The sequence below is a fragment of the Hyposmocoma kahamanoa genome, unplaced genomic scaffold (genome assembly GCF_003589595.1).
Source record: "Hyposmocoma kahamanoa isolate Upper Pololo Valley unplaced genomic scaffold, ASM358959v1 78, whole genome shotgun sequence".
NCBI lineage: Eukaryota > Metazoa > Arthropoda > Insecta > Lepidoptera > Cosmopterigidae > Hyposmocoma > Hyposmocoma kahamanoa.
Genome location: NW_020653945.1, coordinates 6,412,187 through 6,431,004, shown reverse-complemented (window position 1 = coordinate 6,431,004; position 18,818 = coordinate 6,412,187). Strand labels below are relative to the sequence as shown.

Below are 18,818 nucleotides of genomic sequence, written 5' to 3'. Positions count from 1 at the left end.
TGACATGTTTGAAAACTATTCTGCCAAGTGATTGGTCAGCCTGAACTCGAAACAATTGACGGGTGTCGTCAATTGTTTTACTTCAACGCGACCAGTTAAACTGGAGCTTTGCTATAATGGACGAAAATGGAGGAAAATCACATATTTAATATTTAATTACAGATGAAATGTGAATTCCGTTTGGAACAGGGCCCCCATAGTTAGAGATTATTATCTTTATTACAATAAATACAAAATATTTTTGGAATATACGGAGACGTACATACTTGATATTCAAAAACGATAGTAGACCTCTCTCACTGTGTGCACCACTTCACCCGGTCCTCAAGGTATCGCATCCAATTCCCTACCTTTCGCACAACATCGCTCCACCTGACCGAAATGTGTCCAACATTACGTTTCCCAACTCGTGGTCACCAGTCAGTAAGCAACAAACAGTAGAACTCTTTGTGAAAGAGATCGTCCTGAGAAGTACTGCCACCTTACCTATTTTTATCGCCAATTTTTGTTTCGATTTTGAAGTGTAAGGGTGCTGGTAAAATTAGACACATGGGACTTGTCAACTTACATAAGTGTCAGGGTAACGAGCGCAGTGGCAGCGCCGCTCAGATCATAACATTTTTTAAATTGTATGATTTAAAACACTGCAACTATTATGGACATGCATGTCGCTTACCGCCAGGCGCATGACTCGTTCGTCCCGTCGTTTGGTATCATAAAAAAAGGCAAAAACGTTTGTTGGGTTTAGGAACTTTGTATTGTTGTCATTAGTATAATTTAGTAATCTGATATCACTTCACACTCTATCCACATGGGATTGTGTTATTTACCACAACACATATGAGAATTTTTAAACGCCATATTGGCCATCGCAGTACAGAGCTGCCGGTTAAATTAGCAACATAGCTAGTAGAAATATTTGTATAAAAGGTAACAGTCAACCGGAACAGATTAACAATTCTAGTTTTGTCTTGTACGTTTAACCTGTTGTAGCTCATTAGTGTATTCAGACTGTTCATTATTTTGCTACCTAATCCAAACAAACGATTTTGTTAGATTGAATCAATCTTTTTTAAGATACAAGATCATCTAGTTTAAAAGTCAGGGTTGTCAATTTCTAGCTACCTTGTTTAATCATCTTTCCATCGTTCATCTCCCATCTTTTCCTACTGTTAGCATTTTTTTTTGTATTTGTGGAATTCTAAATGAAAATATTATCATTAGTTTATTAACATAGTCAGTAAAACTAAAGATGCAGTTGTTCAATCCTATTCTACTATTTTAGGCTGGTATAATAAAAAAACAGACTTAACTCTTAATCATTTATTACACTAAACAAATGCTTTACTCCTCGTCATCGATGACTACAGCTTTTCCTTTGCTGGGGCGTTGTGGTTTGCGGCGCGACGGCTGTGATGCTGATGACGGTCTGGGTTTAACGGTAGGTGGGTTCTCTAGGGCGTCTAGCTCGGCATCAGTTAATTGACCTTTGTACCAGTCCGCGCTAAGGAATAATAAAAAGTAAATTTATTTGTTATGTTACCACATAAAACCTACTTAAAAAGTGTTATAATCAAATGGTAGCAGAAAATTTTGGTGAAATTACAGGCACATGGGACTTGTCAAGTTATGTCTCAGGGTGACAACTTATGGCGCAGTGACAGTACCCCTCCAATCTTTGTGTTTTAAAGCTCTAAGTGACACTGCAACTGCTACCGACTGGCGTGTCGCTCACCACCAGACCCACGATTTGTTCGTCCCATCACTTACTGCGGTAAAAAAAGGGAAATCTTTAAAGATGTCTAATCTCTCTCAATATATATACATCAAAAGAGAGTTCAGCAAAGCAGCTTTCAGGGCGAAAAATTATTTACTAATTCTTAATAGCAGCCACCGTATGGCTAATTTGCTGGTTCGAGTCCAGCCGGACTGAAGGAATGTTTCTTCGTGTTCACAAACAACAAACTTAGTAGTAGAAAAATGTCACAAAAATAACTGAATATCATAGTAGTAAAACATCATGATATCCAAAAAAACTTGATATTATTTACTAATAGCGTTCAAAAGGAAGCAGAATAAAAATTTCCGAATTTCCGGTATCTGGGTCCTTGAGTTGCACTTTCGTCTATGTTTTTTTTTCCCTTATCAAACAAACTAACGAAGCAGTACGACTATAAAAAAAATTACAGACAACTAAGTTAGAACTTAATCATTAACCAAAGTGTTATACATTCCTTGTTATTTGTGCAATAGAATAAATTTAAAAGAAATGTTTACCATTCAGGGACCTTCCTGGCCCACTCACACTTCTTGCTAACATCGTCGAAGGCCTGTCCGAGCTTGCATCCGGAGCGGCGTGGAGTGTTGCCATTGATGCAAACATAGAAAAATTGACAGTCCTCTGGGTCGGCATAACGAGGGTGGGTAAGACCAAACGTCTCATTTACTGCAGGGCAGTCAAATGCGAAAACCTCTGAAAATTTAAAAATTCATTACTATATCGGCCTTTTAAAAAACGAATACTACAACAAGCAAAACTATTGAAGCTTCCTTTCACTCGCTTTGAGTATTACAAAGACTTCTTTACGATTAAGGCTGCACAAATGTGGAACGATCTCCGAGGAGGAGGTTCTGAATTCGACTGTATGTTTATTTTTATATGTATGTTACGCGATAACTCTGACATTTGAGAACTGATTTTGATGATTCATTTTTTTGTCGGAAAGAGGGTATCTCAGAAGTGGTCCTATTTAAATTTGAAGAAAATATTCCACTTCTAAGGGTGGCAAACTAGGGGATGAACTTTTGAGGTAGGTTTTTTAGTACTCTGTACTGAGATTATTTGCAAAGATTTTAGCAGAATAACAAATATCATATTGCATTTTAATCTCAGTGAAGTCTCAACGTAATAACAATGACCCGGAGTTTCAAGAAAATTAGCAAAAATTGGGGTCTGTTGTTTTGTTACACTTGAATGTAAGATGATGGCATTTTTTATCAAGTAACTAAGTACAATAAATGTCATTAAATGTTCTTTTTTACAGTTTTATTTAAAATTATATAACGAGCAACTAGTTCTCATTTCATAACAAATTATAATCTCTAATATATTAAAAGCGCGTACGTGGTTGGATGTGTATTAAGGGAACTGTTTTTAAAAGTAAATGAACTTACCAGCTGCACCGCAACCCTTCTTCTTAGCCTCATCGGGCCATGTGCAGATACCAGTCCTGTCATTATACACGAGTCCATCGGGACATGTGATCATGTTAAACTTTCCATCCACGCAATAGTAGAACTTGCCGCATTCTTTCGGATCCTCGTGGGAGAAGTAGCCATTTTGACGGGGGCAGTGCAAAGATGGGATGGGCACCTCTGTGAATGAAATAAAATAATTAATTATGTTTTATGTAGTCACACTAAAAAGCACAATAACAAATTCGATTCTAGGTACGGAATAATCACACAGGCAAATTAAACACAAACCAATGCTTCGTTTCAAGCAAAAGTTGTATCTACTTTTTAGTGCATTACACGTTTATGAAAGATGCGTGCCAATATATAAAATCTAAGGTTTTTTACAAACTTCAAAAAAGGAGGAGGTTTTCATTTCGACTGTATGCTTTTTTTGTTTATGTTACGCGATTGCTCCGACATTTGTGAATCGATTTCGACAATTCTTTTTGTTTGATAGGGATTGCCTCAATAGTGGTTCCATTGAAATATGAAAAAAAAAAATTTTTTTAATTTGTAGTCGCGCACTAGGTAAGTCTGTGTTATGGGTGGGCGGTTTATAGAATTTCACCCACTTACCGTTCACTGATTTTAATAAAACTTGGCAAATGGATATAATCCCACAAACTGTTGAGGTCAGTGTATTTTTTTCCTATTTTTATGAATGCAGAATATGAAAAATTGGACTTTAAAGATTTTGAATCAAACTAATAATTAGATGGCTAATCTTTAATATTAAATACGACTTCCCTGATGTTGATCAACGATCATAAAACAAAATATTTTATTTGATATTCCTCCAATGAACACAACGCCAATTAAATTTTTAGACCTGTACTGTTTTAATTTTATTTATTGGTTTCTTTTTTTCTCGAAATTCCTATTTTTGTTCTTTTTCCAATTTCATTTCTTGTTTCTTTTTTTTTCACAAAATTCGGAGGTCATAATAAATAAATATGGCTGTTTACAAAAGAAACAGAAACTGATTTTTTCTGAGTGTTCGATCTTTGTATTAATGATTACAACAAACTAGTGGAGTAATTTCACAAAAAATAATTGAATATCAATTCAATAAAAATTTAAAATAACAGAAACTGACCAAAAAATAAAGTTGACGTAGTGTTCATTGGAGGTGTCGAAACGTTCAAAATATATTTAGTCAATGACAATAAACCAAAAAAAAAAAGATCGAGAAAATATTTCCGTTCACAACAATAAAGAGTCGATACTTGATACAGCGCTCAAGGTCGTGGTTCCCTTGAAATTGGAAAGTTGTTCCGAGCACCTGACCCTCAGTCAATACAATAAAGACTTCTTCGAAATCAAAAACTTGTTTAAATTAAACTTTAAACTAAATTAGAAGGTCAAGTAAAAATGCCAAACTCGTGTCATTTTCGCTAGTTTCTAAATTGAACTTTATAGATAAGTTAAAGTATGCAGGTAAGGTACAATAAAAGCTTTAATACTAGAAACTAAAACTAGAATTAAATTATATGAATAAAATTGGGTCCCCGCGACAAAGTGCCCAAGATGCTAGCAGCATTCCCCCTTTATCTATATAGCTATCTATGCTAATGCCTTGGGCAAGGTAGCTGCCGGTACATACAGAGTAAGCAATAAACCAAAATGTTCTTCACTATTCAGTAAGGAAAATCTGTCTCAGTTATTGATTTAAAAACGTTTTAGTACATTGAGAACAGATAAAAGTAGTGAACTAATGACTCTTTGATAAGAGACTTGGCAATACCTTGTAAAGTCGAAATTTATTGGTACCTCCACTCCTTTACTAGTGGAAAGGGATGGAGGTCTCTACAGTGGGTTTGGATGGACAGGACGTAGTCGCGATTACATCCTATTCAAACACGAGTTGGCGTGTAATCGACGCAACAGCATAAATATGTTAACGATACATAATTTACTAACGGTATTTGGGCCTTTGCGAGCAGTCAATGTTGAAGGGCAGATCACATTTTTCTTCATCTGGACTGTAGTCGTTAAAGACCATGCCGTCGGGGCACAGTTTTTCAATGATTTCACCATTTCTGTAACAATGGTAAAGTATGTTAATAAAATTTGAGCCACTTTCACGGTGTTTTTGGATATATAAAGGCGCTGTATACGGGTTGGCGGTTAATGGTGGTCATTAATTGTAACATTCAGTGGCAATCTGTAATATTTAGTAGCATTCAACAACGTTCAATAAACGGTACGCGACAAAATGCCCGTCCATAGCCGTCGCAGTGTACTCAGAGCGTTAAATCTCAAAGATCTGATGTGAAATGCCTTGCGCACGTCATCCTGAGATATAAGTTGACAAGTCCCATGTGCCTGTAATTTCGCTAGAATTCTTATCCTACAAAACCGGAACACAATAAATGACATTACCGCTTGGCAGCAGAAGTAAGTAAAGTGCTTCCCTGGATGAAGTATTTCACCAGGAGCTCTAATTAATAAAATTACATAATAATAACAATAATAATAACGCTCACACTTATAGCACACATAGAACATCACAAATCACACCCAAACTCAGGAGAGTAATAAATGTAGGCCATACAAAAATTTCTCCCCGCCCGAAAATCGCTGAATCCGAGCATGGTAATCGTTCGGCCATGGAGGCAGCAATATGATTATACCTATATTCAAACGATGTTCTAGTAAATATTTGTATACTTTAAACGAAATGAAATGCTACAACTAAATATTCCTGTCACGTCTGCAACTTTTTCTTTTTAAATGACGATGTGCATACAAGTATCCAAGTTAAAAAAGGTTAATCACCTTTAAGGACTTCGCACTTATAAATAACTCTATTGATTCATAACATACATAAAACGGTGCACCTTTGTGGCTGTAATAATTCTATTTTCTAACCGAAAAAACGTAATATTTATATCAAAACACTTTTTGTTAATTTAAGATAGGCAAGCATTGACTATTGAAGGTTTTAAAAAAATAAACTGTTTACTTTAAAAATAAATTTATCTATCGAGTTCTTAGGTTTTCGCGATTGTTACACATAGGAAATGAAACTGTTTTCCCGGATTTATTTCCGCGTATATTTGTTTTTTCAAACAAACCGACGTTTCGGGCCCTTTACAGGTCGGTCAGGTTAACTGGTTGAAGACTGTACCACCTAAATCAACCGTGACCATGGGACCTGTAAAGGGCCCGAAACGTTGGTTTGTTTGAAAAAACTAATATACGCGATTCAAATCCGGAAAAACAGTTTCATTTCCTAAATTTATCTAATTACAAGAACTAAAGATTATGGTGTTTTAATGTGTTGCCTATCTCAAGCGACATAATGGATAACTTATCTTTTCTAGCGTAATATTATACAGTGCTTGTTACAAAACAAATATAGTTACAAATTGTAGTAGCAGTAGAGCTTCTTGAGAAAGAATTTTTACCTTACCTTACCGCCTAAAACCTTACCTATTTCTGTAGCCAAGTGGTAATGTGAACATTACTGCGTTCTGGTTTGGAAGGGTAAGGGTGCTGGTGGAATTATAGACACATGGAAATTATCCAGTTATGTCTCAGGGTGACGGACGCAGTGGCAGTGCCCCTAAGATCTTTGAGATTTAAAGCTCTGAGTGGCACTGCAACTGTTATGGCTAGGCGTGCCGACGACTTGTTCGTCCCACCACCTGGTACGTGGAGCGCACTATAAGTTTTCGGAATGAATAAGAAAAAATAGTATAAATGGTCAGAAATGAATTTATTGTTTCTCAAAATATTATCCGTTAGCGTTATTTTTTTAGCAATATTATTTTAGCAATACACTTTTTCATACGAATGAACCAGTTTTGAAAACATTTATGCCACTCCTCCGTGACAATCTCTGAAACATATTTTTCATACTCTTCGACAGCCTCTTCAGGTGATAACAATCGTTGATCGCTTAATTTTTCGAAATAAATAAAAGTCACAAGGTGCCAGGTTGGGACTATACGCGGGATGGCTCACAAGGTCAACGTTGTTCACCTTCAAAAATTCGTTTGTCTGTCTGGCCGTGTGAGAACTGGCATTATCGTGGTGCAAGATGATACGACGTTTACGATTATTTTTACGGAGTTTGTCAATAATTTCCGGCAAACAAATGATCGTGTACCAATCACGGTACAACGATTCTCCAAAGCAACAGTAGCCTCGTGTCCAGTTTTATTAAAAAAAGAAACAATCATCCGCTTAGAGGCACTTTGCACGTGCGTCACTTTGGTTGGTTCGGCTCATCTCGAAAGACCCATACGCTCGATTGCTGCTTTGTTTTGGAATCGTAACTATAAATCCATATTTCGTCACCTGTTAGTATATCCCACACCAAATTTGACGCCTCTTCGTTGAATCTGGTAAGCATGACATTGCACCAAGTGACGCGTTCCGTTTTTTTGAGCCTCAGTCAAATTGTGTGGGATCCACCGAGAGCACAGCTTTTTCGCACCCAAATGTTTGAGTAGTATTGATTGTATTTGACTCATGCCAATACCTAAAGATGCCCAAATCTCATGGTATGTCACATGCCTGTCTGTTTTGATCGTAAGACGCATCAATGTTTTTGTTGTTAACAGGAGTGGACGGGCGACCATCACGAAATTCGTCACTGAGATTCACACGACCGCGTTTAAATTCTGCAAACCAGCGATAAATAGTCGTCTTGCATGGTGCTTCATCGCCAAAAGCAGTTTGAAGCCGAGCGAAGATCCGCTGAGCTGTTAAATTACACTTAAAGTTGTAGAAAATCATACTACAAAAATTTTCACGAGTTTCTAAAATGACGCCACAATGTAAAAACAAGTGACAGTCAGATGAAACAAAGCGTATTTTACAGTCAAATAGTTCCATTTTTAAGAGTTGTAATTACTTTTTAAATATTGTTTATGTAAGTGGCCAGTTCCGGAAACTTATATTGCGCCCTATGTATTATTAAAAAAAAGATAAATACTGTTTTTTTCAGCATACATCATCTCAGGTTTTACATGGACGACCTAAGGCAAGATGTCGTTTTACTACCTTTGTGTACCTACTCATTTAACAGTTTTGTTTGTTTTTAAAAACTAAAGAATATTTACGATAATGAGGTTATATGTATGCAAAAACTAAGAATAGACTATCGTTTCTGAACACTACAATGGTGCGTCAGAAACCAAACAGTTCTAAAGAACGGTTTATATACACTTTAGTAATAATGTGTGTAAATATACTTGACGCCCTCAGTGGCCTTACGATTTATACTGTGGGTGCTGGAGGTCCCGGGTTCGATTCACAATTGAGGAATGAACATTTCTAAATTGATTCTGGTCTGGGTGTTCTGGGTAGTCCATGCCGTTGCTCTGGTAATCAAAGTGCTGGGATTTCTCTAGTTCGAGACCAGGCAATTTATGCGATTGTCTGACACATTATTATTATTACATGCACCTGGTAGCGAGTGTGCATTATACATACAATGTGTGTGTATGTAATACGTAAATAATAAATTTTCTGAATGAATACGACCAAGGTACCCTAAATTTGCTAAAGTAGAGACAACAATACGCATAAGTTTTTATTTAATATTTCCATTCAACTCTATGCCACTTATAATAAGAACGTGTGAAGTTGAGAGTGCTTTAACTGCATTATTTTTTTCCTCTCACCTGCATTCATAATATTTGTCACATTGCTCCGCGTCAGCGAAAAACCCGTCGTCGGGGCAGGTGTTGGTGATCTCGGCGTCTCTCTCCACATCGGCGGCGACGCGAGCTGGCGGATTAGCTGGCTTCTTGCGGGTGTTCTTTGGTACAGCTGATGACGCTAATACTGGAATGGATAACACGACATATTTAAGACACGCTCTACATAGCAATTTTTGTAATATTCAACAGTGCACGTCGTAACGTCATGTTCATTTAAATTTTGTTTTTATTTTGTAAAGATCGAAACACATGAAAATCTAAAGGGGCTACGTCGGGCGAATATGGTGAACTAAGGTAACACAATCCAATCTAACTGTATTACTTTTTGACGACTTAGTAAAGATGTTTGTAGTTACGAATTATTATTATGAAATATGATAGTTTTACGATTCAATAGTTCTAGGACGTTTTTTTTATTATTAAGTTATAATTTTCCCGCCATTTCATGTATTTTTTTTTTTAATGACCCTAGACAATGTAACATTTTAAATAAAAAAGTTTTTTTTATTTTTGTAAAGTTAGCTAGTGCCAAAGACTGCAAACATATTTTGGCCACATTCCACAGCTGAGTAGTGAGCTGAGTCTGTACTAATAAATGTCCCGCATGTATTAGTACAGACTCTCACAGTTTTGGATTTTATATGCTTATCTTCGACGTGATGGTTTCATTAAATTATAAATTATAAGCGTGCTTAACTTAGATATTAAATCATACGTACATGCTATTACAATACGAACCGTCGAGCTTACATTGATAATTGTGACTTTTTTTTATCTATTTCTATTTACCAAGATTTATTGAAATCGGTTACAGGAAAGTGCGCGAAACCGGATTCATCCCCTAGTTTGCCGCCCTTAGAGGTGGAATATTTTCTTCAAATTTAAATAGAACCAAAACTGAGGTACTCTCTTCGCAAAAAAAAGAATCATCAAAATGCTGGTAATCGCGTAACATTCATACAAAACAAAATACTGTCAAATTAAGAACCTCCTCCTTTTTTTGAAGTCGGTTACATAGGTACCGCTCTCCAATGAGACTACCACCTTTCTCTATTAAGTAAAAAGTCTAAGATATGTGTGTATGGGTACACACATGTATTAAAACTATTATATTATTTCCTGCCAGTCTGCTATTAGTCAACGTCTGAGGTGACAATAAAAGCTGTTTGCATTGGGTGCGGTTGCAGCACTTGACTTGCTAGGTTATATTTATACGTTAAAGTGCTGTAGTAAAAGTATGTTATTTCCGAGATTCACGGAACTAAATATTTTAAAACTTTGACGTAAGTGCTACTATATAGCAAGCAACATAAAGGTGTGCTGTTAGCGATTTTTTAGTTCTATAGTAATTTTACGGTTTTTATCTCTATTTTTAGCTCTATAATAGTTCGACGAATTCGGTGACATTACCAATCTAGGCAACGAACTTTTCTGAATTTTTTCTTGTCTGGGTGTTCTCGGAAGTGCACCAGAGTAAATTTCGTTGCTCTAATACTACAGAGAATTCCATAATATAAGGCCAGGCAATTGATATAGTTTTCTGGCACATTATTATTACAGTAGCGGAAATGTTTTCAATTCTCATACCAGTAACGTTAGTCATATATTTGGCGTAGCAGGTCTAAATAGTGCTTTTAACGTTTTTACATTTTGAAATGCCTCGAAAATTTTAAACAATAAATTTTTGACAAGTATAAGTTTTGCGACGTTATAAAATACTTAAATAGTACAATTTTATAACAACCGCTACTCGATAAAATAAATTAATTAAATTTGTATTGAAATAACATTCAATTATTTTTTGTGAAATTACTCCACTAGAGTGTTATAATTATTAATACAAAGATCGAACACTTCGAAAAAATTCCATTGAAAAACAAATACAGAGATCCGATAAACATGGAAAAATTAATGAGGTCCACTAGTTCGTTCCGTGGCTTAGTTAGCGTGGCGTCTGACACGGTTTGCTAGAAGACATTTCGTACGAATTTTTTTTCGTACGATTCGACGTTTCGTATCTGGCTGGATCGAAGGAATGTTTTCTAAGTGTTCGATCTTTGTATTAATAATTAAAACAACTTAAATTCCTATTTGCCTTTGTGCAAACGCACAATAATACAATACTGCTATTGTGCGTTTGCAAGAAATGCAATAATTTAGTTTACCAAAACAATTTTTTTTTATCAGTACTGCTAATAATAACCAAATTTTTGTTTTTTTGAATTAAATTATCGCATTTCTTTACTAACATAATCTCAGTAAAGAGTACTCAAAAACCGACCTCAAGAGTACATGAAATTACATCTATTTGCTAAGTTTTATTGTAATCGGTTACCGGAAAGTGCGCAAACCTGGATTCATCCCCTAGTTCGCCACTATTCGGAATTTGACACAGGAGATAATAGAAATCGGTTTCCACTACTCAAAGTATATTGAGAGAAAAACGCCTTGAATTGGAGAATAGCAAAATCAACCATTAAAATAATTGCTCCTTATAATAAAATTTTGGCGCCATTTATAAAAATGAATCTTCATGCGTGAACAGCCACCCTTAAAGGTGGATGATTTTCTTCAAAATTAAGTGGGACCACTATGAGATACCCTCTTTCGAACAAAAAAAGAATCATCAAAATCGGTTCACAAAGGGCGGAGTTATCGCATAACATACATACAAAAATAACATACAGTCGAATTGAGAACCTCCTCCTTTTTTTGAAGTCGATTAAAAATAAAAATCAGTGTTTGACTCGGATGAAAAATCAATTTAACACTAATTCTAATTATACCCGCACGAGAATAGGCTCTTAAAATCTCTCTTGCTGCTTAAAATTTTACGTTAAATAGGTCACTTCATACCCATATTGAACGATCTACTAAAGCTCGTATTATAAAGTAACAAAGTATAGTTTTAAGCATAAAATTTGATGTGAGTACAGAGCATGTTCTAAATTATGTAGCAACGTAGCATATTGGCTAATACTAGAGTCGAACGAAATATGCGAAATTATGGCAAAACGTATCGATAATAATTTTCTGCACGTGTTGAAAGCGTTTGATATCATAAAGTTATTATTTAACGAAAATTAATTTCTGGAGACTTGTATTTTTTTACTGTACCAAGTGCGCCTAATCGAACAATTGCAGTGCCACTCAGAACTTTCAGATGAGCATTGCCATATCGCCCGTCACTTTGAAACATAAATTGGCAAGTCCCATGTGCGTGTAATTTCACCAGCTTCCTTACCCTTCAAAACCGGAACACAGTAATGCTGACATTACTACCCTGTACGAACTCGTTCATAAGGAGGTCTATTGCGACTATTTGTTAATCTGTTGATTAGTTAGTTATTTGTCTGTACTTAAAACAAAGAAATCAAAGAAATAAAATAAAATAAAGACGGAAAGGTTACAAATTTAAATTCCTAATGTTGCCGTAGGAAAAGGTTATGGTCTCATATTTCATGTCAGAAACCTTAGTAATGGTTTCTGACATGAAATATTTACTACATTAATTACATTACATTACACTAGATTAATATTTGCTACTTTTACAAACGTAATTATTGAATATACTAATATTACTTTTGAATATACTAATATTACTTTTGAATATACTAATATACCAGTAATTTACTGGTGTTTATTTCAATTTCAAGTACCTAATATATACTACACGTGTAGCTGTATCATATCATCTGTGAGAATCACCTGTTAGAATCTGTAAAGGTCACAATTTTCAATTTTTAGCCTCACTTCGCTGCAATTTCGTTTGTTTTTGTGAACCTTTACTTCCCATTTTTAATTACTAATTTCGTTAAATCGCAATTCAAATGTTCCCAATTTCAAACAAAAATTAAATTTATTACAAAATTTATAAGGATCGTAAAATGCACTATACGTATGTATATTATTTCAAGAAGCCTTAATTTTCTACATTTTACACATTATAATTAGAAGTTTTGTTGTATAAACCACTACACAATAAAAACCCCAAGGAAGAGGCGGATCGCGTTGATGTCTTTTGTATAAAAATCCATAACGTTACGTAGTCCATGTTACAAATTCTGAGAACAGAGTTACATACATCACATGCGTGAGTATATCTATGTGGCACAATGACTTCTTAGTAGGTTTGAACTATAGATCTACATCTAGATGGAAAACAGAATGTTTTGCTACTAACCATAAATTTTTACTTACCGTTAATTACAATTGTGTTAATTATAAAGAAATATTTTTTTTTATTTTAAGAGATGCGTCTCTGGACCCACATAGAGTTAATTAGACTTCCCTCGTTTGATGTTTACTTAAATAATATGGTAACAGCGCTATATTTTAGTACTGAAGTTTTGCTTATAGTGGCCCTTCCTATCAACCTTTGGTTATACGGGAAGGACACTATAATATGGTCCCGTATCTTACTACTAAGTATTGTTTACAGTGCTCGACCTCTGTAATATGGTAAGTATAGATAGAACTTTTTTAGTAAGCAGTAGAGCTCCTTGTGAAAGAGTTCGTCCAGGGGAGTACTGTCACCCGAACCTGGTTTTCAAGGATAAGGGTGCTGGTGAAAATACAGACAGTTGGGACTTGTCAATTTATGTCTCAGGGTGACGACGGCCGAAGTGGCAGTGCCTCTCAGATGTTTGCGACTTAAAGCTTTGCGTGGCACTGCAACTGCTATGAACAGGCGTGTTACTTACCATCAGACGCACGACTAGTTCGTTTCGTCTCTTAGTATTGTAAAAAAATATGACTTAATGGAAAAATATCAAAACTAGATCCTTGATATTAGGTTTTGGATCATATGTAACTGCATATTATTATTTAAATCTCTGCGTGGCACTGCAACTGCTATGAACAGGCGTGTTGCTTACCACCAGACGCACGACTCGTTTGCTCCGTCACCATAAAATGAAAAATCTGACACAATGGAAAAATAACAAATCCAAATTAATGTCATTAGTTTCTGGACCATGTGTAAGTGAATATTATCAAGTTTATTTGTTTGATATCGGAACGGCATCGCATTTGTTTCTGAATTTACTATCATAATGTTCAGTGCTACTTAGGCTCTTCATAATACCTGTGCAAATATGCATAAATTGCTTATTCTATGCAATGAATAAGTAGTTGAAGGATGCCTAAAAATTAATTGTAGTTCTAGCCTGGACAAGGTTAGTTCCTTGACATCATAAACATACGTTGTGGTGAATGTTAAGTAGTGTTTGTAAGATTGCAACAAAGCTAAAATATACGTTGCATTGTTATTTTTATATTCATTTATTATTTCCGCAAAGATATACTACTATACGAATGTGGGGCTAGTACCGATAAGTTAAATGTATGAAATGATTCATATAATTTCACAAAATACTAAACTTATTTATTGAAAATGCAACTTCGTTGATACAGTTTATGAGCGATGCACTTTTTAATAATGTCCTTGATATACATTTACTTAGTGCAAAACTAAACCTCTTTCAAAGTCCACCATAAAGTACCTTTGTTTATATATAAACATAATTAAAGTTTCTAAATAATGTAAAAATAATTAGACTTATAAATATTCTATAATTTGTTTTGTAAATCATATCTACAACAGTTTTATAAATCAATGTCAATGACAATATAAAATTTAAATAACGAAAACAAAATCCACTCACCAACTACACATGCCAGTAGAACTATACTCGACTTGAACGCCATCTTGTGTTAATATCACTAAATCTTCACTAAACTAAGCTGAATGTCACTTTTGTGACCTATTTCGCTCGCTGTGTGCACCACTCTGACTCTCTATAGCGCACTGAACATAACAGTATTTGCCGTCCATTCTTAGCCGCCCGGACTAAGAACCACAAATTTACTAATGCATTTACACAAACTTGTAAACAAAGACAAGGGGAACGGTCGCGGCGAAAGGGGGTATTTAAATTTGTATGAAACTCAGAACACTACATTCTTATCCGCACGCAAAAGTAAAGTTGTCGATCACTAAATGAAAGGCCGTGTCAATACATCCATCCTCTTTCCACTCGTCAAAGATTACATAAGTCATATCTACTCGCACGTTAGTAAGTTCTTTAACATCGGATCCTGTTATTGTTGTACGTGTTAGGCAAGAAAACTTCTAATTAAATTACAATTATAGGAAATGTTGTTTACTCCATCATTGTAATAATTTAATTGCGCTAATTGGCTTTGACAATTTTTAAATTTTTTACGTAAATTATTTGCGGTTAGGTAATTATAGGCAGTTTTAAACTAGTTTATGAAAACTTGTTTTTTTTTTAATTTATTACGAAACTAAAGTGTGATTACAAAGTAAAAAATTTGTTATAAAATATAGTATATACTTGTACAAAACTAGCTTCTGCCCGCGACTTCGTCGGCTTAAAATTTTTACGAGAGTTATATTACACCAATAAAATACAAATGATAAATATTCCAGTTTACAAATGTTAAGTATACGATTATGTATGGAAGAAGTTATTTAAAAATATTTTGATACCCTGATTTATCTATTTCTAGGGCTTATTTTGAAAAACCGTATATATTTCTTTTTATTTATATTATTCAAATCAACTTTGAAGCACATCGCACCACGCGTTAGAAAGTTCACGTACAAACTTTAAACCCCATTATTTCATACTTATTCAGGAGTAGTTTTGAAAAAAATGTCAATTTTTTACCAGGTGCATTATAGAATATTTATACTAAGTTTTAGCTTTGTAAATTCAAGGAACACAATTTTTGTGCTAACATTTTTACCCTTTTTCATCCTCATTGTAGTTGCATTTCGAAACATGCGTTCTTAATACGCCTACTTGAATAATAGTAACGTACTTTCAAGTATACATGTTTGTAGGACCTGTGCGCACCACTGAATTTCTCTGAACCATACTACATATTATACACACATAAATATAATTGCTAACAATTTACAGCCATATTTTTATGTATCACTAAGGGCATGTTATTTATTATATTATGTAATGTAAATAAAATAATAATATTAATATATGCAACACAACCACACTAATTGCCTGGACTCAAACCAGGGAATTCCCTTAACTATGAGTACCACGTCAACGGAATTGTCTCTGGGGCACTTCCAGAACACCCAGACTAGAACCAATTTAGAAAAGTTAATTTCCCAAATTGGTTCTACCGGGAATCGAACCCGGTACCTCCAGCATCCAGCGCCCATAATGTAAACCGTTAGGCTATCAAGGTCGTCAATTACATGATACTCAAAAAATAATACTACTCAAAGCTCAACACATTAGGTACCATACATTATGGTACGGTGTAATGGGCACACCAGCTCGTGACACAACCGTCGGGTTCCGTCCAAGAGCCTATTTTGCCACGCGTATTAACAAAAATGTTAAATTTAAATCAAACAAATTGTTACAAAATCAAATATAAACCGTAATTCGCATAATTCGAATGCATATGACCGCATAATTGTTGCTCGAATCGCGTGCGCATCATGCAAATAACACTTTCTTTGCGCATGCGCTAGAAAGCGAGCATCTTGCGTTTCTCTTTATGAGAACGATTTTTGGCTCGGACAAACTCGCTACGATCACAATTGATTGAAACAAAATAGAATTTAAAATATTTGGCTTAAGAATTAATGATATGAGCAAAATCTTTTGATCTGGTCTTATCGAATGGTTACATAATTAATTCCACGATGGACACAATCTTCTTGATATGAATCGTTTTTGTTTTAATTTTCAATTTTTAAGTGCAACTGACGTTTTACTATCTCGAACGAGATCTTAATTGCCTATCACTTTTATTGGCTCTGTTGATCTCTGGGAAATCTCGTTTAATAAAGCATATTCGTAATTTTATTTGTGATTGTATCTTTCATAAAATAATAAATCTAGTTTGATAGGCACATGGGACTTGTCAACTTATGTCTCCGGGCGTAGTGGCAGTGCGCCTCAGATCTTCGCGATTTAAAACTCTAAGCGGACGGCAAGTGTTATGGATAGGCGTCTAGTTTACCACTAGGCACACGCCTTGTTCGTCTCGTCCACAGTCTCGTCACTTGATGTTATAAAAAAAATAAAAAATGGCACACTTGATATAATAAGGTTACATCAGCAAAATTATTTTCACTTCACCTTTTTTTTTTGTTTTTTTTTATGATATCAAGTGACGAAGTCAGGTGCTCAGAGCGACCGTCACCCTGAGACATAAGTTCACAAGTTCCATGTGCCGGTAATTTCACCAGCTCCCTTCAAAACCGGAATGCAGCAATGGTGCTAGGCAACAGAAATAGGTAAGGTGACAGTACGTCCTTAGACGAACTATTGTACAACTGGCTCTACTGCTACTAAAACATTTCAACATATCCTTGAGTATTCTGGCCAGATCCTACCCCAGCAAAACCAATAAGTATTTGTTTGTACATTATCGAGAACAACAATGTTGAAAATCTACGTTTACTTGTTTCTGTTTCTCGATATATAAACACGCATGCGAATAAACTAATTGAGAATTTGTTTTATTTAATTAGACGCTACAATAGTGTAGAGATGTTGTTTGAATTAAATAACCGTGTCTATGAAGAAGTTACTTGTTAGAAGACATTAATTAGTATTAAATTTTAGTGTCTATTGACTTCATAAATTACAATTTTTTTTATGACATCGAATGACGGGACGAAAAAGTTATACCCAATAGGGCTAGCACGACAGGGCGCGAATTGGCGAGAGCGACATAAAGCGCAAGAAACTGTTATTTTCGCATAGGTATATCGCGCTTTATATCGCTCTCGCGCAAGTCGCACTTTATCGTGCTAGCCCTACTGGTAGTAAGTGACACCTTGTCCATAGCAGTTGTAGTGCCATTCAGAACTTTAAATCACAAAGATCATACATAAGTTGAAGTCCCATGTGCCTGTAATTTCACCAGCACTGCTACCTTTCGAAACCGGAACGCAGTACTTAATTAATACTTACATTACACCTTGGCGGCATTACCTCCCTAGACGAACTCTTTCAATAGGAGCTCTACTGCTACTAAAATACAATACAAATTTACTCAATTACGATTTTTATTTACTAATTATCTAGACATAAAAATATAATATAAGACATTAATAATTTCATAATTTCTCATGGGGTTGTGGAGGTTATTTGAAGATATGAAATAATACAACGATCTTCCATATGAAAACAGGAATAATTTTGACTTTATTTAATTACATTTTGATTACATGCAAATTATTAAGAACGGCGGCATTTCGTTATAACCTTTATATAGGCTGCACGTTATCTTCAAAATATTTTTTTACGTCTTTACCACTAAAGATTACACTGGTTTCAGAACAGATTTATAATGTAGTAAAGTGGATGCTAGTGTTGAATAAATATGCATTAATATTAGCGATCTTTATCTATTCCCCCACACATTTCTAGGCATTGCCTCCACAATCAGCAAATACAGGCATTAAGTGACTAATCAGTGCGTTGGCTGTGTTCGCGTAATTAAGGAAACACAATAAAACCTCTACGTCTGCAGCGTCTACAGCGTCCACCCACTAGACACGATAGAATGATTACGAGCAACAAAGGAATTTTAACATGAATTTGTACACAAGCAAGAGCAGTATGCGCTTTATTGTAAGAAACTTTAAGACCATGGTTAGCATGACATTGGTTTGGTGGTCTTACTTACATTTTTAATGATACTGCATTTTGTATTTTTTTTTTGTTTATAATACAAAGTGATGTCCATAACAGTTGCAGTCCCATACATAGCTATGAATTGCAAAGATCTTATGGGTACTGCCAGTGCGCCAGTCACCCTGAGACATAAGTTGACAAGTCCCACGTGCCTGTTATTTCACCAGCACCCTTAACCCTTCTAAACCGGAACGCA

General features: G+C 35.2%; 1 protein-coding gene across 1 annotated transcript; it reads right to left on the bottom strand.

The window, feature by feature from the left end:
* Window positions 1-1,315: 1,315 nt before the first annotated feature.
* Window positions 1,316-14,698, bottom strand: LOC113233405 (protein obstructor-E-like). Its single transcript, XM_026468532.1, has 6 exons — window positions 14,579-14,698; window positions 8,874-9,036; window positions 5,158-5,276; window positions 3,175-3,375; window positions 2,278-2,473; window positions 1,316-1,504 (listed from the first exon to the last, which is right to left on the bottom strand). Exons 1-6 carry the CDS (start codon window positions 14,619-14,621, stop codon window positions 1,345-1,347), a joined length of 882 nt encoding a protein of 293 aa, XP_026324317.1. The 5' UTR covers window positions 14,622-14,698; the 3' UTR covers window positions 1,316-1,344.
* Between the last annotated feature and the right edge of the window lie 4,120 nt (window positions 14,699-18,818).